We start from the raw sequence: 25,013 nt of genomic DNA, 5'->3' as shown, positions 1-25,013 counted from the left end.
TCAGAGGGGAAAAATAAATCTCAAAATCCAGTTATCATGGCCTCAGGCTTTCTGTAGGACATCTTTGTGGATGCAGAGCGCTGGGTGAGGTGAATCCAGCAGTTTTCCCATACTTGGCAGCCCACAAGCCCATCAGCCCCCCAGGAGCATCCCCCCCCGACCATCACACCCCATTTCCATCACCACTGGGGACAGCTGGGGGAAGCAGAGCAGCCCTGTGAGCTGCCCTGATGTCCTTGCATGCAAACACTGTGTTTCTGGGCACCTTCTTTAGAGAAGAAGGAAAACTGCCTCCCCCCAGCTTTCATTTTTGCCCACAGGGAGTGCAACCAGCGATGGTCTAACCCCAGACCACTCATCTCAGTACCACCTCACATGGTTGCTTCTTCCCCACCCCAATTAATGCCAATCACCAGGCAGCTCCCCAGTTATCCCTCTCCCACACTGGAGGGGTCTTTCCACCATTCCAAGCGTTCCCAAGCCCCACGTGTGTCCTCAGCCCGAGGTCTGTGCCATTTGCTGTGAAGTCCACATCTCCCTGCACTTTGCAGATGCTGCCAGAGCTGGAGCTGGCGCCACATCCTGGCACCATCAGACACCTCTGAGCGCAGATCTGCGCACACGTTTCCCAGCCACGTCACCCTTGCCACCCTGCGTTTGATTTAATTTCATTTAATCCCTCCCTTGGGAAAGGATTCAGTGTTCAGACTGCGTTGCACCAGTCTGAGACTTGAGGGGAAATGGCAAAGTCTTTGCCCAGAAATGCCTTTATTTGCTGCTGGGCCTGAATTAAAGCTTGGTTTTACTTTCCTCTGCCCAGGGAGGGAAGCAGAGCTTCTCAAGGCACCCAGCCAGGCCATCACCCAGGACGCAGCAAGAAGTGCCCAGGGAATGGCAGTAACTGTGCCAGCTTTGGAGGAAAGCCCCAAAACGTGGGTCAGGAGGGTGTTTCTGCCGTGCCAGGACCTCTCTGCATCCATGCAATCTGCTTCGACCAACCAAACTGCCCAAGAACAAGAGCAAACCCCAAAAGCTTGAATTTCTGTGATCTCCAGATTGTGACCAGGTTAGTAACCTGAGCATCTTCTGCTGGGGGCCCCTCTAGACCTGTGCATCGCCTCTGGTCCCCATCACCAATCGCTGTGTCACCTTGCTCAGTGACCCACAGGTCAGCTGGGACCTTTCCAGGGAACCTGCCCCAGGGATGGAGCCAGGAGCAGGGTCAGTGGGATGGCGCAGCCACAACCCGTGCTAAGTGACCTCGGCTGGGATGCTGCACCAGGCAGTGCCGGTCAGGGCTCCTGAGGAGCCCCAGCGTCCCCATCCCATAAGGAACAGATGGACTTTTCACTGCTCTGCAGGAAAAGTCAAGGAGAAGAAGGCAAAGCCCCCCTGGGATCACCCACCCTGCGATGCTGCACAGCACCGTGCTGGCTGTGGCTCCCCTGCCCACCCTGGGGCTCAGCGGGGCTGACAGTGGGGACCGACCTGCCGTGGGGACCGACCTGCCGTGGGGACCGACCTGCCGTGGGCACGGCTGCTCCATCCAGCCGCCTCTGGAGGCGGGAACCTTGGAAAACGCTGGGACAAGCACAGCCGTGACACGCCGGGCTGGCTCCTCGCCCGCAGCCTGTGCAGGCAGCGCGAACAGGCAGCGTGAACAGGCAGCGCGAACAGGCAGCGCGAACAGGCAGCACCCGGAGCTCTGCGCACATCCAGCCCTCGGGACCGGCCAGGCAGAGGTAGGCTCGTCCGGGGAAGGGGACACGGGTGCTTCTGCTGGGACAGTCCCCACTCGCAGGGGTGCTGAGCAGCCCTTTCCCCTTTCAGAGCAGGGAGGTGCCTTGCCCCAAAGTGCGGCAGCTTCCCCAGCAGCATCCCTGCAGCGCCTTCCTCCAGCGGCTCCAGGGACAGAGGGTGGTGACTGGCAGCAGTGACAGGCAGTTCTGTCCCCTCTGGGTTACTCCTGTTTCCGCGGACAGTGGGAAGTGAGTTTTCTGCGTGCAGGCTCAGCGAGGACCAGCCGGGCTGGGTGCAGCCGTGTTTGTGCAGTGACTCACCGGGTGCCCTGAGCAGGGAGGGTGGGAGCACGGGCAGGAGACCGGGGTCACGGACAGGCAGAGGAGGGGAGCAAGAGGCCCGGAGATATGTGCACATCTTGCTGTCCCATCTTGGGGACAATCTGAGCATTGCACCAGGAGTCCTGGTGTCTCCAAACCTGCTTTGCTCTGGGATGTGCCCTGGGGAGATGGAGGGCTCGGGCGGGAGATGCCTGGGCGTACACCCAGATGCGGGACTGTGATGTCCATGGGTGCTGGGATGCTCACACAACCATGCCCAGGACAAGGGACATGCTGGCAAGTGGGCAGGAGGTGGCTCTGTGGAGGAGGTTGGGTGGGATGGAAGTGTGGAGGTGGTTTTCTCCATGCTGTCTCTCTGGGTACCGATTTCCAGCCCTCCCAGGCAGCAGGATGACGCTGTGGAATGGCTCCTTCCCCTTCTACGCTGGCGCCAACGCCTGCTTCCCCGTCGACACTGCCCGGGCCGTCATTGTCTCCATCTTCCTCTCTATCTTGGCCACTTCCATCATCATCTTGCCGGGGATCCGGGGCAGGGCGGTAAGTGGAGGGACAAGGGAGCTCAGGCCTCTGGTCCCTGCCCTGTGCATCCCAGATCTCCTCCTTCCCAGCCTCAAAAACAGACTTGGGGAGCAAATGTGCCCACAGGGTTATGGCCAGGGCTCTGGGACATCTAGCAAGCCATAGGATGAGCTCCAGCCCAACCCACCATGCACCCCCATGCCAGAGACACCAAACTCCCCCATCCCAAATTTCGGAGGTGCCCAGGTCTGAGTGTGGCTGGATTTCCCTGTCAGCCAGATCCGGTGATTTCACAGGAGCAGAAAAACAGGGTGAGGCTCAAAGACCTCGCTCCACCTTCCCCGAAACTCCACTCAAAGATGAGGTGTGCGCTGTGCGTGCCCCAGCGCCTGTCCCACACTGAGCTCTGCAGCGGGGCTGGCCGAGAGCCCCCCCCGGGGACACCCCTGGCCGCGGCTCCTGCCTCCAGCTGTGGCCAGCTGCCAGCACATCCGAACACACAAGGCTTGGCTGAGTGCGGAAATCCCAGCTCAGAACTGCTAAAGGGAGCATCTCCATCCTCCGTCCCAGAGACGGGACCTCACGGCTTTCCCAAGTGGGCTGTTTGCCCCCTGTTGCTCTGCTGGCATCTCCCTGCTGCGTCCCCGCTGCCAGCCACACGTCCCCACCGTGCCACCCGCCTGCAGAAGCCGTGTCCCAGGGAGGGACAGGCCCGTTTCTCAGCAGCTGGTGATACGCTTGGTGCCAAGATCCCCTGGGCAAAACCTGAGACCTGTTCCCCTCCTCTGCTCGCCCTTCGCAGCGACTCTTCTGGTTCCTGCGGGTGGTGACGGGTCTCTTCGTGGGAGCAGTGGTCCTCAGTGAGTACCAGGGTCCTGGGGGGAAGCTCAAGGGTGCCCAGGACACGGGAGGCAGAGGAGCAAAGCAAGGGAGGGTGGATGAAGCAGACAAGCACCAAGTCCAGCTTGCAGGATAAGTTTATGGGGGAGACCAGTGCCTGTTTGTGCCTTGGACCTGGCTGCAGCAAGCGGTGGGAGATGCAAGCAGTCATCTGTCTCCTCTCCAAAGGCTGGTTTTTGTACGCACAGACACCTCCTGGGCAGTCAGCAAAAGCCCACTGCCAGCTGCTGGGGGACTCAGACAAACTGGCAGGGGCTCGGATGAGGACCAGTGCCTGGATGGTGCCCTCACAAAATCCCCATTGCCTCTAGGGCTGGGGACTGCGCTGAGTTTGGGGAGAAACCAACCCAAGTGGGGCTCTCAGGGTCATGAGTTGGGATTGGCCTTGGGGAGGCTCATACAAGCCTTCTGCTCCTCGGGGCTCACAACCCAGGCCTTGCTGTTGGCATGGGGTGGATGATGCTCAGGCCATGGTGACTATCATGGCAGGTGCTTCCCGCACTAGATGTCTCGCTGCCAGGCCATGACTAACCTTTGAAGTCTTCACAGGCGTACAGTTCAGCAGGGACTGGGAGACGGGCTGGGTGATGGCAAACACCTCCTACAAGTCCTTCAGCCGGGCCCTGGTGAAGGTGGACATCGGGCTGCACATTGGCCTGGCAGGGGTGAACGTCACGCTGGTGGGTGAGTGCACATCACAACAGGACGGGACTAGGTGCAGGTTTGGCAGCCGTGCCCCTGGGTACTTGGGCTGTGGACCCTCGAGTCCCCACACCAGGGAGTCTTGGAGCTGCCTCCAAGGCTGAGAAAGGTCCTTAGTCTTCATCATCTGGCAGGAAACCCAGTGAATCAGGTCAATGAGACCATCAACTACAACGAGCACTTTGCCTGGAGCTTCGGTGCAGACTACGACCACAGCTATGGTGAAGGACTGGAGAAAGGGCTGCCCAACCCCATCCTTTATGTGGCAGAGAAGTTCACCACGCAAAGCCCCTGCAGCCTGCACAGGCAGTACCGCATCTCCGGCCACTACGCGTCCCTCACGCTGTGGTGAGTTAGATCCAGAGGTCAGCCCTGTCTCTGCTGACCAGAACCAGGCAGAGCAGAGGGAGCTTGATGGAGCCACCCTGTCCCTGTAAGGCCATTCCAAAGCTTTGGCTGGTCGCTGGTACCAAGCCCTGTGCAGAAACAGGGGTGCTGATGATTCCTGACCATGTCCCCTGAGCCCTCTTCTGTCTTCTCTCCCCTGATGTGCAATATTGCAGGTGGAGGAAAATTATTTTTCAGTTAAAGGAAAGCAGATACATCTGTGTGGGGTTTATGGTGCAAGGTCCTCTCCCAAGCAAGACGAGCCCAGTTGTGGTGGGGTTCCTCTTGCATGCCCAAGAGGGCATGAGACCCACTGGTGAGGAGCAGGAGGGACCGTCATGAGAGTGCTCAGAGGCTGTCTTGAGGTATAAAGCTGAGGGCCCTTGTGTGTGTTGTGATCGTGGAGTCCCAGAGCATCCCCACGTGCCCCAGAGGTTATGGAAGAGCCACTGTGGGGAAGAGTCTTGCGATTCCCCCTCCAGGTCCCTGCCCACATCTCCTTTTCGAGTTTCAGGAAAAATAACAAGCCCTGCTCAAACCTTCATGCTGTTGAGAAGGAATATTTCAAGGCAGGGATGTTGACGCAAACTTATTTTTCGTCGTTATTGTTGGAACGAGAACAATTTGCTGTGCTCAGCTCCCCATGAGCTGAGCCCAAAGCTGGGCAGGGCTGGCAGCTGGGTTCACTCCAAGAGCTGAATCAGACACAGGCACGACTCCTTGTGCCCTTCTCCAAACAAAGGTCTCCCTTGTTGCCTTAGAACAGGTGGGAACCGCCTGGGCGCGGCCAGGTGTGGAGGACCACAAGAGTCAGAGAAAGAGTTGATCTGGAGGGACCTCCAGAGGTTTCCACTCCAGTCCCCCGCCCAGAGTAGGGCTGGCATCAAAGGCGTATTGAGGTGTTCAGTGCTTCGTGAAGTTCAACACGGAGTGTCCCCAAGTGTGCAGACCCCTCTCCACCACTGTAGGACCTGTCCCACAGCTCCACCATTCATGAAGTTATGGAATCATTTGGGTTGGAAGGGATGTCCTTCTATCAGCCTGTCCAGCCTGCCTGCTGAAGCGAGGTCAGCTAGAGCAGGTTGCCCAGGGCCATATCCCTCTACTGGAATGTGGAGAGAACAGCCTGAGAAGAGGCTCCAAACCTGGTTCTTTCTGCTCAGTTTCGTGGTACTTCCGCAGGATGGCCTTTTGCACGTGGCTCATTTCCATCCTGTTGTTCTCCATGCCCATCCTGCTCTACGGGGGCTACATGCTCCTGCTCACTGCTGTGCTGATACTCTTCTCGCTGCTCTTCTTCTTCACTGCGAGGAACACCCTGAAGTGCCCCATCCAGTTTGGCCGAGCTGCCTTGAAAACAGACTATGGCGGATCTTTTTGGCTGACATTAGCAACAGGTGAGTGCTCAGGTTACTCCTGGGGCTTTTGTTCTCCGTCCCTGCAGGGTCGGGCTCTGCTCCCAAGGAATGAGCGACAGGACCAGAGGAAATGGCCTCAAGGGGAGGTTGAGGTTGGATCTGGGGAACAATTTCTTCCCCAGAGGGCTGTGGGGCTGCCCAGGGCAGTGCTGGAGTCACCATCCCTGGAGGGTTGGACAGACAGACATGAGGTTCTCAGGACATGGGGCAGTGCCAGGGATGGGGAACGGTTGGAATTATGACCTTGAGGGTCTGTTCAAACCGAAATGATTCGATGATTCTATGATCTGCCCCAGTTCATTGACTTTTGTTTTGGGGACCCCAAACTGGTGGCAGAGTCCGGATGTGAAGAGGGAAATAACACCTTCCCGTAACCTCCTGCATGATGCCACATGCTGTTGGCCTCCAAGCGCAGATCTGCGTCCAGATGGGGCTGGGACACATGGGGAGGAGGTGCTGATGTGTCTCCCCATGCTGTGCATCGCAGGGCTGCTGTGCCTGCTGCTGGGGCTGGGCATCTTCATCCTCAACTCCCTGCGGCCAGAGAAGCTGAAGCTGGTCTTTAACCTGGACGAGGACAAGGGAGAAGAAGAAGAGATGTGGGACAAGTCCTGCCGGCCAGCTGAGCCCAGCTCCTCTGCACAGGATGTGCTGATGGTGCCCTTGGGCGAGCTCTGCGAAGTGACAGCCACCCGGCTGTAAGGCACTGGCAAAGCCCAAGGACACCCCCTGAATTCACGCTCTGGTCCAATTCCCCCAGGAGGGATGTGTCGCAGCAAGAGCTTGGTGACAAGTCTTGGAAAGGTGTCTCAAACATGACAGTTTGCCCCCATTTTTCTTCGCAGTTGTTGTACTCACCAGCAGCTGGAAGAGCTCGTGCCTCATCCCTGGCTGCTCAGTTGCAGGCGCTGGGCTACTGCCCTGCCCCTTAGTCCACCCCCAACAAACCTCAAGAGTCCTCCTTAAGATGCAGAGAGTAAACCAGAACAAAGTGGAGATAAATCAAATAAACACAGAATAAATATGAACCAAAGGAGAAGTAGAGCCCCCCCAGGTTCACCTTTACCCCAAAGACCTCTCATAAGTCCCCTCTGACCAGGGATGCTCATCCCACCAGTGGTCAGGAAGAGCAAGCAGAGCTGTGGTCACCAGGGTGCCCCGTATCCCGCACCTTCTCTTGAAGAGTAGATTGGCAAGGAGGTCCGTGATTGCTGGAGATACCAGACCTTGAAGACATCCTGGATTTCAGACCCAACCTGGCACTGCACAGCCCAGCTTTGTTGTGGGTCTGAGATGCGCTGGGCTGTACGTTGGGTTGGAAACGTTGCAGTCAGGAGCTGGTTGGTTGGCTCCTTCTTTTCACAGCGCTTATGAAGACCTCAAGCCACAGCCACCAGCCTGTGAGCTATCGGTGCTCTCACAGCCCTCTGAAAGGGAGATAGAATGTTTTGGTGGGAGAGAAGCAGAGGAGAAGGTGGGAATGGAGGTGCCACAGTGCCCTGGAGAGTGGCTGTAATCAGTTAGCAAGAGGTGAGCATCGCACCTGGTCTGGGAGGTTTGTCTTCCTCCTGCTCAGCCGTGGAGATACACGTGTTGTGGGGCAGGTGACACTAGAACCCTGCAACCCAAGGTGGGTGCAGCCAACCACCAACATCTAGGAGGTACCTTGTCCATGCAGGGGGGGAGCACGTTTCAGGTTTTCACCCCTTTAACTCAGTGCAAGTTTTGCAACTTATTTTTTTCTCTGTTTTGTGCTCACTTATCTTCCCCTCTATCTCAATAAAACAAGTTGGACTTGGTGTTTCTCTTGTCTGTCGACAGAGGTGTCCCTCAGGGCGGGCTGGCAGGGGATGCTCTGCTACTGGGACATGTCAGCTGTAGAGCAGGGAAAGAGGCAAAGGCAGAGACATTTTGTGGACCCGTATGGGGCGTCTAACCATGGCTGGTCAGTGCAGGGCAATGAAGTCCACACGCGGTAAATAGGGTGTTGGGGCATCCCCAGGCAAACAAGAAGGGGAGATATGGGGGGACTTCAGCTGCTGGAGTGACCCTGGGCCTGTGGAAGGTTTGACAGGAGCAGCTCCCAGCCCAGCAGAGAGGTTTGCAGAGGGACCACCGTGGGGACGGGGTGCTCAGACATGGCATCCCCATCCCACTCCAGATGGAAGAGCCTCCAGTGAGGACCTAGAGGACCCGACAAGCATTTAAAAATAGGTTGGAGCTGAATTCCTTGGGCTTGGGAGACCTCAGCCAGGATGTCCCCAGTGGCATCTACCAGAAGGTGCTTCACCTTACAGCTGGACTAGATCCAAAGTACAACAAACCCCTTGTATTTATTGGGTTGAAATTCAGCCCTCATAAACCTCTGCCTTTCGCAGGCGCATTCCCCTCTGCAGCCCAGCGTGGGGACGGGGAGGGGATGGCTCTGCTGCCTGTTTAATGGCACGGTGGCTGCATGTCTTGGTGCAAGGAGTTCCTCCAGGCGTGGGGACCACAGTCCTTGAAGACGCCCCTTGCAGAGCTGTGCTCTTCAAGATACTTACAGTGTTTGCTCCACTGCTGGCATTGTCTCCCTGGTCAGATGCGAGATCCCCTGGAAAGCAAGGGGCAGAAGCAGCCTAGCCCCAGACGTAAGGATTTAATGGCAATTATTTTACGTCTTGTTGCCCACAATGGATCAGCCCAGTGGGTAAACTGAGGCAGGAGCTATGGTGGACAGAGGAGGTAGGACCTGCAGCGACACAGCCCAGGAGCTGTACAACCACAGTTCTTACAGAGCACGTGAAGAAGCTGCTATGACAGCATGTAGTGAGGAAAACAATCATCCCTGAGCGATGGTCCTTGTGTGTGTACGTCCCCATGGTGGCAAGGGGAGAAATCCTCCAGCTGCAAACCTCCGTGCAGGTGGTGAACCCTGGTGTGCTGACCGCCTGCTCTGCAGGAGACACGATGCACAAAGGAGGCCCTGCATCCGCCATCATGTCACTGGCCCCACACAAGCCCTGCTGCAGAAATCCTGGACAGCTGGTGTTTGTTGGGAAGCAAGCAAGACACAGATCTGGTGTCTTTGTGCTTCAAACGGGTCAAATTTTGTTTATTTGGGTTCATGCCTCTGTGTGTCTGATGCAACAGGCCAAAGCTTTTCTTCTGCTGAGGATGCAATGGGGGAAAATCATGTCTAAAAACAGGACATGGGACTGGAGAGGGGCAGATGCATTGGCAGAAAGGATGGGAAACCCCACAGCACCCTGTGCTTTCAGGACATGGGATCTGTCCCACACCAACTCAATAACTTGTGGTTGGTTGTAGCATCTTCCCATGATGCTTCCAGATCTGACATGTCTGGATGCAAGAAAGACTCGAGAAAGGCCCCTCCTTTTCCCAAGGGAGTCTTGTTGGTTTGATCTTATGGCTTTTGTCCCACTACTTGGCTCATTAAAGTCCTTTTGATGCTCTCCTGCATCCCTGCAGGGTGCTGCTCCCCGTGACAAGGGGTTTTCACCTTGACACATGTCAACAAGCCTCGTCGTTCCTTTGCGACACCTCTGCCAGGGCAGCTGGGGGTTCACAAGAGCCCCTGCTTAAGAAACCAGCCCCCCAAAATGCCCAAAGCATTTCCAAGGAGCAGGGCTTTAATGAAGTTTTATCAAAAATAATAATTCTTGCCCATAACAAATCACATTAGTGCAACACAAATATGATGTGAAAGAAGTAAGTAACTTAACCGCAAGGGTCTTTTTTTCAGATAGAAAAGAGTTCAAATACTGAAATTATGTCCTTTACAATTAATTGGGCTGAAGCTGCCCAGGTCTCCAGCATTCAGATGTAGTGATCTTCTTATGCGCGTGCTTGGACTCCCTCAGGCTGTGGGTTTGGTGCCAGAGCCCGTCTTCTGTTTGCAATAACGCAGCCTGATGTGTGTCATTTCTTACCTTGGCTGGCTCTGGCCTCCGGTTTGCGTTTCGTGGTGAGCCCAACCAGCCCAAGTGTGCTCCAGCTGGATGGGGATGACTTCAGCCTTCTGCCTCCTGCCTTTCCTCTGGCTTCTTTTCAGCCCACACTAGGCTACAAGTCTTACCCAACAAAGCCCAGGTTTGAAAGCAAGAAGAAATCACATCGCCACATTCTCCCCGAGCAAACTGCATCGCAGGTTTGCTCAGTCTGTATTTCTGGAGCAGCTCGTGCCGCATCCAGCCTGGTGGGGTTAGGGTCTGTGCCTGGCTTTCCTAGGTAAGCCAAAAGGTCTACATGAACAGGTCTACACTTTATCAAGTGCTTGAGAAAGACATGAGCAGATTTAATCACTGTCTTTTGGAGTTAGGGGTCCTCCTCATGAGAACGTGAGCAGTGAGCTCAGTTTCTGCTGTGGAACTGGTCATCAGAGACTCGTTGCACCACTTCGTGCCAGGGCACAGGGCAGGAGGGACATTTCTCCTGGGACAGAGATCCCCAGGGGAGGGTCCAGCTCAAGTCACCAGAGCTGGGAGCTGCTCCCTTTGCAGCTCTCTGCAAAGCCTGTCCTTTTCCAGAGGGCATGGACTGGGAGATACAGCCCGCAAAGGTACATCACATCATCCCAAGGTGTGCTTGTGTGCTCTTCAAAGGCAGTTGAATGGGGAAATGGGTCTCTGGGGACATCACGAAGGGTTTGTGTCCTGCACTTTCAGACCCACCTTCAGGGAAAGTGCAGGAAAAACTTTCTTCTAGATGCTGTTGACTTTGGAGGGCTGAGAAGGACACAGTCCTTTGTTTGCACAATGAGAGTTGACGTACACTTGAGTCATCTCCTGGTACTCCTCTGCTTTGTCCTCGCGGAGATCGAAGAAGGTTTTCAGCAAGTCCAAGTTGAAGTAGTGCAGTGCGACAACAGCGATCCCGGCCACAAGACAGAGCAAGCCTGGAAGACAACGTGCTCTCTGTGAGCATCCCTGTAACCATCAGCACACTGCCACTCCTCTTCTGGTGTCCCCCTGCCTGGGGAAAATGCCTTCTCTTATGGAAAATCATAGAATGGTTTGGGTTAGCAGGGATGTTCCCAGCTCCCCCAGTTCCCCCTGCCATGACAGGGACATCTGCACCAGCTCAGGTTGCTCAGAGCCCCGTCCAGCCTGGCCTGGGATGTCTCCAGGGATGGTTCATCCACCACCTCTCTGGCCAACCTGGGCCAGGCTCTCACCACCCTCAGGGCAACAATTCCTTCCTCATGCCCAGCCTGAATCTCCCTCCTTTAGTTTAAAACCATCACCCCTTGTCCTATTGCAACAGACCCTGCTCAAAAGTCTGTCCCCGTCTTTCTTATCAGCCCCTTTTAAGTCCAGAAAGGCCACAACAAGGTCTCCCGGAGCTTCTCTTCTCCAGCTGAACCCCCCAGCTCTCTCAGCCTGTCCCCAGCAGAGCTGTTCCAGCCTTGGATCATTTCTGGGGCTCCTCTGGCCCCTCTCCAGCAGGTCCATGTGTGTCCTGTCCAATCTCTCACCCCAGCACCCCAAGTCCTTCTCCTGGGGCTGCTGTCCATCCCCGCATCCCAGCCTGGACTGACACCGGGGCTGCCCTGACCCAGATGCCCCAACCGTGCACGTGGCCTTGTTGAACCTCACGAGGCTTGCATGGGCCCACTTCTCTTGCCCAGTGTAGCTCAGTGTCCTTACCAATCGCCAGCGTGAGCCAGAAAGATCCCCCATAGCCTGTGTGCAGGACTGCGGTCCCAAAGTGGATTGGGCACATCAGGGAGTTCCTCACAGTGGAGAATGAGATCAACGAGAAGATCATGAAGGCCCCTGTGATCAGCAGCATGTAGCCTCCATAGACTAGGACGGGCATGGAGAAGAGCATGTTGGAGATGAGCCAAGTGCAAAAGGCCACCCTGGAGATAAGAGAAAACAAACAAATGAGTTGTGCAAGTGCCAGGATCTAGGATGATCTGTGAGGATTTCCAGGTGGGAGGAGGAATCTGGAGTCCAGGTTGCATTGCATGAGGCCAAGAAGCTCTGTGGGCAGGCTGGAGTGACCCCAGGCTGAGCAAGCAGACATGCAACGCTCACACTGCTGCATCCCGAAGGCAGAAGCACAGATTTCCACCTCTCATTGCTCAGCCCACAGACTGCACCAGCCTCGAGGAGGTCACGGCAGTGTATGTGGACTATCTCAGCTCCCCACCATTCCAAGCGTGGGGCAGAGAGCAGCACACAGCACTGGGATTGCTGCTATGGACCAGGACCTCTCACTCCATGGTACCACCAGGTCCCTCTCCTGCATCCCTGCTCTCAAATCCAGTGCAATGGTCCTCACCCTCCACAACCCATGGTAGAGAGGAGCATCTCCTGACAGTTGTGGACCAGCTCTCCCTCGGCCCAGATGAGCAGCAACACATCACTGCCCAGCACAGCCAACTGAAGAGTTGAGGTCAATCCCATAACAGCATCACCAGTTTCTCCTCATCTGGTCTCACTCCCAAACATTAAATACCCTCAGAAATGGGGATGGAAGAATTCTACACATGCCCTTGGGCGTCTTGGGGCCACTGAGGGCAGCAGGTCCACAGGGATGGGCCCCTGCCATCATCACCACATCACAGCAGGAATCTGCATCACGTTCCTCTCTCCTGTGCCCAGCCTCGGTGAAGCTGATCAGCAGAGAACCAGGACCATCCCTCTTATCTGCTCACCCCAAGGTGCCCTTGCAGACGCCCCATCACGCACATGGATTTCCTCCTGGGAAGGGCAGCAGAGCCTTTCCCACATCTCTGCATCTCCCCTGCTTGGACCAGGAGAGCAAGGCTCACCAGAGAGTGGCTGACGCGTAGTGGCCGGAGATGCGGTACTGCCTGTGCAGGTTGCAGGGGCTTTGCGTGGTGAACTTCTCTGCCACATAAAGGATGGGGTTGGGCAGCCCTTTCTCCAGTCCTTCACCATAGCTGTGGTCGTAGTCTGCACTGAAGCTCCAGGCAAAGTGCTCGTTGTAGTTGATGGTCTCATTGACCTGATTCACTGGGTTTCCTGCCAGAGGGAGAAGATTGAGGTCCTGCTGTGTCCCAGTAGCTGGGGTGGACAGCAGGGTCCCAGGAGCCTCCGTGCAGACCAAGGCCACCCACAGAGCACTTGGAGACCTCCTGGGGCCACGGCCGCTCCAGAGCTGCAGACAAGGACATCAGACTCACCCACCAGCGTGACATTCACCCCCGCCAAGCCGACATGCAGCCCGATGTCCACGTTGACCAGGGCCTGGCTGAAGGACTTGTAGGAGGTGTTTGCCGTCACCCAACCGGTCTCCCAGTCCCCCGTGAACTGGACAGCTGCCAGGAAGAGTAAAGCTGGGGTTAAAGAGGGGCTGGTCCTGGGCCTTGTTGCGCTCAAGGGGGATGACGAGGGAGCAGCAGGGGCGGCGTTGGCACCGCAGCGCTGCCAGGGAGGGGAAGGAGGGCAGGAGAGCTGACTCAGGCGCAGGACGTGCCTCAACCAGCCCCCACGCCCTGGCAGAGCTCGTGTCCGCCCCGCGCTCAGCATCTCCTCCCTCCATCCCGGAGCAGGGCAGCTCACATCCCCAGGGGTGAACCCCACGACCTGATTCCTCCTTGGACGTCCTCTCCAGGACCTCCCTGCAAGCTGCCCAGCACGGCAAGCACCGCAGCCCCCGGGGACAGGGCTGGGAAATGAGCCCGTTCCTCAGCCTCGGGAACACGGGTGAGTTTCACTGCCAAATATTAAGCTCCCTAGATCGCACTGTTAGTGAATAGTGAAGATCACTGTCAAACTGGGGTGGCAAGTGCCGTCACAGCTCTGCCAGACACTTCATCTGGGGGAAAAGGTTGAAACATTTCTAGTATATGCTTTTTTTGGAACAGAATATCTTTTTTCTGATATACTATCATTTTGTGGTGGGCTTGATTTTGTGACGCTGAGACAAGCTGAAAGTGGATCACAGATGGTTTGGGTTGGAGGGAACCTTCAAAGCTCCCCCAGTGCCCCCCCTGCCATGAGCAGGGACATCTTCACCAGCTCAGGTTGCTCAGAGCCCCGTCCAGCCTGGCCTGGGATGTCTCCAGGGATGGTTCATCCACCACCTCCCTGGCCAGCCTGGGCCAGGCTCTCACCACCCTCAGTGTAAACAATTTCTTTTGAAAGAAAAAGAAGGTGACGATTTACTCCCAGGCTGAACAAGACCTTTTAAACCTGCCTGAAAATAAGTTCAGCTGCTGAATCAACTTGTGAGGGCACTGATCCAGTAGCAGCTCTGCAGGAACGTTTCCCAGCTGTGGGGTTGAGTGTGCCCTGCTGCTGCCAGACAGAAACCCTGACGCTGGCTTTAAAACAATCAATTCCGCCTGGCTGCGTCCTTGTGAAGAGAGAGGCACTGGACGGCTCCCCAGGGCTGAGCTGGTGGAGTAAGCCCTGACCTCCATCCCTCTGCCATCTCCATCCTGACACCACACTCCCGGGCAGCTCTGATGGCATCTCCCAGTACCTGGATGTCCCCAGGCAGAGGGTGACCGCCACGTGTCAGCTGGCAAAGCCCCACGGCTGGTCACAGCCTCAATATCTCCTTCTATCACCTGGGTGAACTGGGGGTTGTGTCACTTAGGTTGTGCTTCATCATCCCTCTCCAGGCAGCCTTGTAATCAAAATCTCTTAGATTTGGGGTCAGGGCTGGTTTCTTTCCCTATCTGGCACCTTCTATCCCCTCAGTACATCTTTCGCTTACACATTCTGTCGCCCTGTCTGAGCTGGAAATCCCACAGCCTGGTTTCTACTACCAGTTCCATTTATTACACAAGATTCTTCCTGGAAAGGGTTGTGAAGCTGCGGAACAGGCTGCCCAGGGCAGTGGTGCAGTCACCATCCCCACAGGGGTTGAACAGATGGAGATGAGGTTCTCGGGGACATGGGGTGGGTTAATGGTTGGACTTGATGATCTTGAGGGTCTTTTCCAACCAAAATGATTCCATGATTTTGTGATTTCCTGGTTTCTGCTAAACCAAATCCTTCATCTCCTTCTGCCTTTCTCCTTCAGAGGTCTTTACCCTCCCTCCCACCACACTTCTGCCCTGCCTGTGCCTTGGCCAATGGCCATGGGCATGTACCTTGGCCATGGGGAGCTCAGGAGAGCTTGCATGGCCAGAGGAACCACCTGTTCAACCTCTGCTGTGCAGTCACAACCAGCAAAGCTCCTTCTCAACTCAACAGTAACCACAGGCACCTCGGGATGCCAGCGAGGGGGAAGTCCTTTTGGGAAGCTGTGGGACTGCTTTGCAGAGCAGGGCTTGGGCAGACCATGCAGCCAACCCCGGCCAGGACACGACTGTGACCACCACCCAGTGTTTCCCAACACAGACCCTGCCCCGGGGTTTAATCCTGCCCCCAGATTCCCCCTCCGAGAGCTGAGCAGCACTTACTGACAATCACCACTCCCACGATGAGGCTGAGGAGAACCCGCAGCATCCAGTACAGCCTCTGCGGGGAGAGAGGTGGGACATGAGGTGGGACATCAGCCCTGAACCGGCCGGGACTGCCCCAGCATCCCAAACGTGAGGAGCAGATATGGGGAGAGGGGTCACGCACCGCCCGTCCACGGATGCCCGGGGTGATGAGCAGGAAGCTGCAAGCAAATGTGAGGAAGACCACGATGACTATGATGATGCTGACGTTGAACACGGAGGCCTTCCTCGGCTGCAGGTAGAAGGGGTAGATGCCGTCAAAGAGAGTCATCCTGCACCTCCAGGAGAGGGTTGGTCACAGTGGTGGTGGTGGCCAGTCCCAGCTCAGCTCCAGAATAACCAGCTGCAGCAGGTCCACCTCAAAACTCCCCGGAGGGACAAGGAAATGTGATGCTGCAAGGAAACAAGCAGGTGAAACACTTCCCAGCAGAGAAACACACCGCCCAAAAGCTCTCAGTGGAGAGGAGGTGCCTGGGGCAGGGCTCCGCCAGCCTGGAGGGTTTGTGTCAGCCCAGGGAACCACCAGCTGCTGTCCTGCTGCAGCTTGAGGAGCAGCACAAGCCCAGAAACCTGTCGAGCAGCTCCTCCCCGGACAGAGCCGGGTCCTTCCTTCCAGCAGCCACAGAACCACAGAATGTGAGGGGCTGGAAGGGCCCTGGAAAGCTCATGCAGTGCAATCCCCCCATGGAGCAGGAACACCCAGATGAGGTTACACAGGAAGGTGTCCAGGCGGGTTGGAATGTCTGCACAGAAGGAGACTCCACAACCCCCTGGGCAGCCTGGGCCAGGCTCTGACACCCTCACCCCAACAAGTTTCTTCTCAAGTTTAAGTGGAGCCTCCTGTGTTCCAGTTTGCACCCATTGCCCCTTGTCCTGTCCCTGGTTGTCACCAGCAGAGCCTGGCTCCATCCTCCTGACACTGCCCCTTTCCATATTGATCCCCAGGAATGAGTCCTCCCTCAGTGTCCTCTTGTCCAGCTCCAGAGCCTCAGCTCCCTCAGCCTTTCCTCACACGGGAAATGCTCCACTCCTTTAATCAGCCAGGGCTTTCCGCTTTGTGGAGCACCCTTAGAGGAAGCCCATGAGCCGGCAACCACAGGCAGGTGCAGCCTTCCTCCAAAACAACACGGAACCACTGATACATCGATCTCTAAGCAGCAAAATTACCCCCAGCCAGCGGCCACCACCTCCAAGTGGAACAAAGCCCACCAGCCCCATCTCCTTGATGAAGCTTTTCCCCCTAAAAAGTACAATCTGGGGCGGCAGGACTGTTCCTGTGCTTGGTCCAGAGGGACCAGAAGCAACTCCCAGAGCTGGGATGTGGGTCCAAGGAGCGCACGAGCATCAGGAGCTCATCTCAAGGCTAAAGGAACATGAGTTACACGAGACAACAAAGTGTGTAATTCCCACAGACGGCTTTGAACTCCTGCTGGCACTTTAGTTCTAGCAATTACAGAGCTTCCCCCGTTCCTGGCTTAGAGCTTTCCTACCAAAACTGATTACATGCTTAGTCCTTTTATTTTGCTTATTTAATAGCATCTCTGCAAGCAACTACCCCGAGAAGTCTCCTAAAGTTAGGGAATGCCGGCGCTAATATGACTCACACCCAAATACAATTTCATTCTGTCCCTGCATGGAGGAGTTGATTTTATTCTCATTTTCTGAAAACAGTATTAATCGTATTTTTAGGTAAGATCCAACCCATGTGCCCACAAAACAGTCTGAGCTGAAATAAATGAAGAGTTTAGCCTAGGACAAGTTAAATCTTGATTGCTTGAATTCTGCCAGTTTCATTATATCTTTGCCCAAATTTCATATGAGATGCAGAGAGGGAAGGAAAGATTCCAAGTGTGTACTCACTGAAACACAACTCTTCACAGCTTAAACAGATACGGAACAACTGAAACCCCAAAATATAACACACAAAGTGTTGCCTTGCTAAATCAAAATTTAAATTTCAAGCTATATAAAGGGAGATTTATATTTCCTCTATAGTTTAGGACTTCTGGGAATAGTTTTATAGAGGATTTCCAGGGAAACAATTCTTTCTGTTGCTGTCCGCCCAGTCTTTCTCACTTGATTACCCTGCACAGGAGACCAACTCCTTGGCATTTTTGCAGCTTTGAAGTGGAAAACCGGTGCCTGCAGCTCAGGGCAGGAGAAGCTGAAGCTGTCGCACCTTGGAAAGCATCCTCCATGCAGAAGCACGGCCCTGGAGTCTCTGTGCGTTCCTCTGTCACAGTGTATGGACAGGGAAAAGACCAGAGACATCTTCAAGGAAAGATCAGTAATTTGGCATAAACGGAGAACTTTTCTGTTTAAAGTATTCTGGACTGGCAAGGGAGAAAGGTAAAGGAGGCAGAAAGTTTGCCCCAAACCCAGGAGTTTCTTCTTAGAGAAACCCAGTTTTCCTGCCTCATAATGAATCAAGGACCTTTCTAAAGTGCCCAGATAAAACATCCTCACAGCAGAGCAAACAGCAATCCTAGATGGGGTTGCTCGGGGCTGCAGATGGGTATTTTCCATTGAAACAAGGAAAATCCTGTCCCCTGGAAACCGAATGACCAGAGCTGCAGTTCCGAGATGGGGGGACTGCATTTACCTGCCCCTTCAAAAGGGTCAAACGGGGATAGCAAAAACCGCCGGGCTAGCTCAGGATGGGAATTCATTCTCCCTTTCTTCCCCCCGCCTAACCAGGACCCCACTAGCAGCGTCCGGGGGCTGCTCCCCGGAGCGCCCGAAGGGCCCGGGCGGGGGCAAGGCGCTTCGGCGGGGTGCAGGGGTGGGCGGTCAGCGGGGTGCGGGGGGTGCGGCGCGGGGGGTGGCGGCCCTTTTCCAGGTACCTACCTGCGGGCGGTGGCGGCAGTGGCGGGAATCGGGCGGCACCGTCCCGCACCGGCTCTTATAGGCGGCGGCGGGCACGGAGCCCTATGTAAATGCCGGGGCGGGCCGCCCCGCAGCACTGCCCGCCGCACCGCCGCCGAGGTGAGCGCCGGGACCGGGGGCTGCGGACACGGGGGGAATTTGGGGAATCGGGCCCACGCGTGTCCCTCCTCCCCCTGTGTGGGGAACTGAGAGCCAGAGCCACGCACCTGCTGCCTGCCGGGGGGGATTGTGCTACTCTCGACTCCTCCTGCGTGGGGGACAAGTTGGGAAGGGGTCATGCATGGCGGCGTGGAAAAGATGGGGCTACACGTTTCTTTCCTGGGTGATGGACAGGGTGAATGAGGCCGTGTGTTTCCCCCCACCTGCATGGGTGCTGGGCTACTGGTGTCCCTGCCTGCTTGGGGGACAGGACACAGAGTGAGATGGGGGTCACATCCTCATCTGCACGGGGGACCAAGGGGTCAGGGCCACTGTGTCCCCACCTGGCTGAGGGATACACCTGAGTGGGGCACTAGGAGGTTGGGGATACCTCTGTCCCTGCCTGCAGGGACCTGGGGTTCTGGGTCACATGTGGGGACAGATGGGATGGAGTCACGCGTGTCCTCACCTGCAGGGTGCGACGGAGCCATGCACACCCTGCCTGGGAGGGAGCAGGGTGGCAGGACAGAGCAGGTTGGGACTGTGCATGTCCCTGTGGTGTGGGCACAGGGCACCGTGGGGACAGGCAGGGACCTTCTGTCCCACCAGGGGAGGCAGCCCCTGCTGTGCACTCTGGTGGCACTGCGGCATCTGGCTCTAGGGGTGTCCCGAGGTGGACACCTCCCATTGGTCCCTGTGTGCGTGCACACAGGTTTGGGATTTTCTGGTGGGCATCCAAGGCTGGGGAGATGCAGCTTGCTCCCAGACCCAGGAAGGTGACAGTCACCTGGTCCATCTGCTGAGATCAGGTGCAGCAGGAGATCCTTGCTCTGGGGGAAGCCATGTGTTGCGCTCTGTGCACCATTGTTTTTGGAGGAGTATGAAACTCCAGGGCACAGAGATCCTCTCTGATGGGAGAAAAAAAGATGAGGGAAGCAAGTGCTTGATTTCATTAGATGCAGAGGAAAGGAGTGACTTCCCAGAGGTGTCACAGGGAGACTGTGGAACAGCAGAGCCCGGAGGGCTCATCAGACTTTACAAGCTTCCTGACGCTTCATCAGTCTGCAGAGCTAATCCAAGCTTGCAAAGCTTTCCTGCACCATGGGCTTCCGAGGTCGATCTGGTTTCCTTATGTCAAGGAACCCCCTGGGTGGTTTGTGAGATTCGGGAGGCAGGTGTTAGGACAGGAGGCTCTTTCTGGAGAAGCTTGGCAACTGGTCCTCAACTTTGGGAGAGCACACTGGGGAGTGCTGCAGCATGGGAAAGATTGTGGGACAACTGGGTGCCACTGGCACGAGGTCCCCAGCCCAGATCTGCATGTCCCTCTTCTTAAGTGCATCCTGTAAGGACTGCTGTGACTCAGCCCTGCCTGAGAGGACATTCCCAGTAATAGCTGGAGAAGGCTTGATGGTGTCAATGTCTCCTCAGGCCTTTACAGACCAAGTTCTGCCAGGGAGAGCTGCTCCCAGGGAAGGGATTTGGTTCTTGAGGTTTGGTTGGGAGAGACAAATGTGACCAGTAACTGTAGTGTGGAGGCATGGGAGAGAGGTTCCATGTTGGTGGGAAAGGCCTCAGAAGTCTGTGGTCCAAACTACCGCTTGGAGCAAGACCACCACTGTCACTGTATCATGTTGTCCATGGTCAAGGTCCAGAGACCCTCCCCACAGTCTTGGATTGACTGGGCAATATGTGGGTTTTCAGTGCTGCGCCATGGGGAGATGAAAAGTGCCTGAGAGCCACCATGTCATCTTATGGCTTGGGTCAAGAGTGATTGCAAGAGCTAAGGACATGGGAGGTTTGCTCAGCGCCAGAAGGAATCTTAGCACACGTTTTCTGCTGGAGCCCTTCAAGAAGACCCAAGGGGAAGGGGGAGACCTGCTTCACCGTGCCTGTGCTGATGTGCTTTGAGCTTCGGCTTTGCCCCGTGTTTCCTGAGCAAAGTGGCTAAATCTGGTGACGCCTTCAGGCCTCAGCTCTAGATGGGGGTTGCAGCTCTGTCTGTGGAGGTGAGACCTGAACCGAAAACATGGTCAGCGCAGAGGCATTTCAACAGTGATTTAATGTTAAATCCATGTTATGGGAACCTGATAACGAGGTTTGCGTGTAATAATATTTAGTGAGGTGTGGAGCTGTTGTGACAGAGGAGGAACATGGAGATATCACTTCTTGAGAAACATCATGTTGCAGAGGTCATAATACAGAAAACTGTCAGAAGGGAGTTAACGCGGGTTATATGCTGCACTCACAACCTGACAACTAGTGTTCACTTTAACAACACAATTAATGTGACTGCAAATGACAACATCTAAATCGTTTGCCAAGAGGATGGTGTATTTAGGGCTACAGAGCTGCTGGCAGCATGGAAGCCTTTCTGAAACCATCATTTCTTGGAGTTTTGATTAAAACAATGAAAACAAGAAACTAAAAGCATCGCTTTCACTTGCAACAGGGCACTGCAGGAAAAGCTGAAAGCTGTGCATCGTGCATCTCTTGGCTCTGAAGTGATGCTGCTCTTTGGGCACACACCTGCAGCACTGCAACAAGGGACAAAGAGACAGATTTAACAGAAAACCCTCTCTTGGAGTTAAATCCAAGCTTGGCGTTCCTGTGCGTGCAAAGCCAGCGGAAGCATTGTAGCGTTTATGAGCAAAAAACATAGCTTTTGCTGTTCATGTCTGGGAATCCCTCTCCTCAGTCAGGTGTTGGCCGGGGTTTTAAAGGTTTGTGTCCCACTGATGAAATTTGCTCTGGATCCAGGGCCTTTGTGGAAAGTGAGATGGTAAAACATCATGAGAAAGGCTGGTTATGAGACAACTCAATCGAGTTGGATGATGATGGCAGCGGGGTTTTACCGGGCAGAAAAACCACCAGAGGGAGCTGAGATGATGGTCTGAGCATCCTCCCAGCTCCAGCTCCCTCCTTCTCTCCCTTCGCAGGTTCCTTCTTCCAAAGACCCAGCAGCCGCCGCGACCCACAGAGATGATGCTGAGTTTGACGGTGGCTCTGCTGCTGACGTGGACCTGGGGAAGTAAGCATGATTTCAGGGAAGAGGATCCAAGGGGGTCCGCTCTGAGGACCTTCCTCAGACTCCTAGGACATCATATCAGAAATGGGGATGATTCAGTTTGTGATAAGAAAAAAATGGAGCGAAACACTGAACTTGCAGACCAGGAGACACACCTACTGCTGTTTATCTAAACAGCTTGTAACCAGGACCTGGAGCTTCCTGCTAGAATTATAATAAAAGCAATAAAAATTAATGCAAAGGAAACGAAGTATATATTTATTGACAAGGGCTGATGCTGATACACAATGCAGAGCAAAGTCCAGTGTCAAGGCCTTTTCTTGACTCACATGAACACTGTGGGCATCAGAAGTAAGGAGAGACTTCTTCTGATACCCTGAGAGAGAAGGAGGAAATGAAGATCCTTTGGAGTAGACTGGTGGGGGCCAGAAATTGCTTTGGGGACATCAGGGTCACAAGCATGAATTTCTGACTTTAGACATGGCTTATCCCTCAAAAAGAGTGCACAACTCGTCTAAAGAACTGTTTGTATAGATAGTTTAAGAAAGAATGTGGGAAAATATCACAATATACATATAATTCTGTAATGGAGATGCTCGTTTCGTGTGTTTGTGATGCTCACCAAGTGGGTCTGATCTCTTGCAGGAGCCCAGGAAAGCATCTCTTGGGAGGTCCAGCGCTATGACGGCTGGTACAACAACCTGCTGCACCACAGCCGCGGCGCGGTGGGTGAGTGCCGGGGCCAGGGCCGGTGGGACGGGGTGAGCTGGCACGTTGGTGTCTGGCTCGCTTTGTGACTGAGAGAGAAAGCCCTTCTGACCTGAGCACAGAGGTGACCAGGCGAGGCCACCTCCCGTGGCCCTGAGAGGCGGCTGTTTGCGCTCAAATGATGTCCCTGGTAGGAGGACCCAGCTCTTCCCAGCAGGTGTTTCAGTGACTGTCAGGGATCCCAGAGCTGGGAAAAAAGTGTTTTTAGCCAAAAGTCAGCATGTAGTTCCAGCAGTATTCAACACAGGGCCAGAGACAGAGGAGTTCCAGGCACACTGGACCTACTGCTTTTGTGCTCCACGCAAGGCAGATATTGCGCTGTTGGGCTGATATGCAACATGTACTGGCATGCACTGGGACAGGCATGTGGGATTTCCCTGTGCCACTGGTGAGCTGCTTTCTCTTGCCTACAACCAGCCCATGGGACCACCTCCAGGAGATGTCCCCAAGCCACACACACCAGGGCAGAGCAGGCAGGATCTTATCTAAAATATTATGAATCCTTCTGTTTCCTGCAGCACAGATCGGTTGCCTTCATAGTGACACAAGGTGCAGTGGCAATTAGACAGCTTCTTCTGAGTCCAGTTGGCTCTCCAACTTGATGTGTGTGTCATCAGCCCTTTGGTTACACCAAAGGCTCTCAGGGACATCCAGCAGATTACAGCAAAGCTTTGGTTACAGCAAAGGCTGTCAGGGACATCCCTGGCAGATGAATCTCCCTCTTTCAGAGAAGACAGATCAAGCCTTAACATTTGCAAACAAACCTATGGAAACTAAGCCTGAAACTAAGCCTGTAATGTAGGATTTGCTCCAGCAAATGGAGCCCACCACAGTGAAGAGCCTTTCAAAATGAACTTGCTCATCAGTGAGAAATGACCTCCCGCCTCCTGGATGCTCAGTTCCAGGACAGGTGGTGGGTACAATGTCAGGGTGTTTCTCTCTCATCTTCTCCCTTGTCTCTCTGCCTCTCTGGCTGTTCCCTCTCCTAGACGGGGTTCTTAGGGCCATGGGTTAGTGCTAGAGTTAGGTTATGGTTGGACTCGATGATCTTAAGGCTCTCTTCCAACCAAAACAATTCTATGATCCCTGTTTCCAATGGTGTTGGCAATCACTGTGTTTATGCAGGATTACATAGTAAACATGGGCAGCTTAGCATCACTCCAGTTACCTACTGGACCAAGCCACCCCAGAGCCCCAGGAGGCAATGAGGATGCACATGGACCAGAGAAGAACAACTGGAAGGGAACATGCCCATGGAGGATCCCTCCTAGTGTTAAGAGCACTGATCCCAGTCTTGCAAAAAGTTTTGGGTGTTGGTACCAAAACTTGTGTGGTTTTGGCCACTGTAATTCACAGAATTCCAGAATGTGAGGGGTTGAAGGGCCCTGGAAAGCTCATCCAGTGCAATCCCCCCATGGAGCAGGAACACCCAGATGAGGTTACACAGGAAGGTGTCCAGGCGGGTTGGAATGTCTGCACAGAAGGAGACTCCACAACCCCCCTGGGCAGCCTGGGCCAGGCTCTGACACCCTCACCCCCAACAAGTTGCTTCTCATCTTTCAGTGGAACCTCCTGTGTTCCAGTTTGCACCCATTGCCCCTTGTCCTGTCCCTGGTTGTCACCAGCAGAGCCTGGCTCCATCCTCCTGACACTGCCCCTTTCCATATTGATCCCTAGGAATGAGTCCCCCCTCAGTGTCCTCTTGTCCAGCTCCAGAGCCCCAGCTCCCTCAGCCTTTCCTCACACGGGAGATGCTCCACTCCCTGCAGCATCTTGGTGGCTGCGCTGGACTCTCTGCAGCAGTTCCCTGTCCTGCTGGAACTGAGGGGCCACAGCTGGACACAAGATTCCAGGTGTGGTCTCCCCAGGGCAGAGCAGAGGGGCAGGAGAACCTCTCTCAACCTAGTAATTGTCTATGCCGACCTCTCGGTCCTTTCTGGGACCTTCACACATGCCGATGTACTCCGCTATCACTGTGTCTCCCATCCATTGGGTGCCACCAGACCCACACTGTGTTGCATGGGTGCCACAGGTTCCCGGCTGCTGCGTCTGCTGCCGGCCAACTACGCGGACGGTGTCTACCAGGCACTGCAGGAGCCCCACGTGCCCAACGCTCGCCAGCTCAGCAACGCGGTGGCACGGGGACCCTCCGGGCTGCCCTCCCTCAGGAACACAACCGTGCTGGCCGTCTTCTTCGGTAAGAGCTGGGACCTGGCAACGGGTAGAAGAATGTTGGTTTGGGTGGAAAAATGTTGGTTTCTTGCACCTGAAGGCAATGTATCTGAGTGCTCCTCACCCACTGCTTAGAGCAGACCCACACCCAAAAGACAAAGCCTTGGGTACGGCCATGCCAAGGTACTGTCCAGCCGAGAGAGTTTGCGTGAATTTTCATTGACCTTCGGCAGTTGCCCTAAATACTGATATTTGTCATTTGAGAACTTCCTCATTTGTTTTAGCAGTAGAGTTACCTTGTTGCAAAACATCTGAGAGATGCGATAAGAGCCGTGCGCTGAGTGATTTCTGGGCAGAATTCCTGCAAGTTGGAGCAGTTTTTGCCGCTGCTCAGGAGCTCATTGGGGTCTTGGGTCTCCAAACCCAGTTGTGTCTGTCCCTGGGAAATACTCCCAGCTCATTGAGAAAACCGACTGAACTTGTCAAGGTGGAGACAATTGTCTCCTCGTACAGCTTAAGGTTCATATACATCCCCTGACACCCAAGCCTGAAGAACAGGAGCTGAGCGGAGACCTTCTGATCTCTGA

General features: G+C 55.0%; 1 protein-coding gene across 1 annotated transcript in view; it reads left to right on the top strand.

The window, feature by feature from the left end:
* Positions 1-2,471: 2,471 nt before the first annotated feature.
* DUOX2 (dual oxidase 2) overlaps positions 2,472-25,013 on the top strand; it is a gene marked incomplete at its 5' end in the record, with an annotated part of 40,040 nt that continues 17,498 nt past the window's right edge. The window contains 11 exons of the mRNA XM_080351605.1: positions 2,472-2,618; positions 3,403-3,460; positions 4,050-4,184; positions 4,337-4,550; positions 5,772-5,986; positions 6,495-6,705; positions 13,595-13,686; positions 18,277-18,422; positions 21,398-21,489; positions 22,127-22,215; positions 24,287-24,451. Coding sequence (XP_080207731.1) covers positions 2,472-2,618; positions 3,403-3,460; positions 4,050-4,184; positions 4,337-4,550; positions 5,772-5,986; positions 6,495-6,705; positions 13,595-13,686; positions 18,277-18,422; positions 21,398-21,489; positions 22,127-22,215; positions 24,287-24,451 — 1,564 coding nt within the window. The remainder of the gene's footprint in view (positions 2,619-3,402; positions 3,461-4,049; positions 4,185-4,336; positions 4,551-5,771; positions 5,987-6,494; positions 6,706-13,594; positions 13,687-18,276; positions 18,423-21,397; positions 21,490-22,126; positions 22,216-24,286; positions 24,452-25,013) is intronic.

The sequence above is a fragment of the Nesoenas mayeri genome, assembly GCF_963082525.1.
Source record: "Nesoenas mayeri genome assembly, chromosome: 11".
In the NCBI taxonomy this organism is placed as follows: Eukaryota; Metazoa; Chordata; class Aves; order Columbiformes; family Columbidae; genus Nesoenas; species Nesoenas mayeri.
The sequence above is the reverse complement of the archived record's forward strand: the minus strand, read 5'-3'. Positions and strand labels throughout refer to the sequence as shown.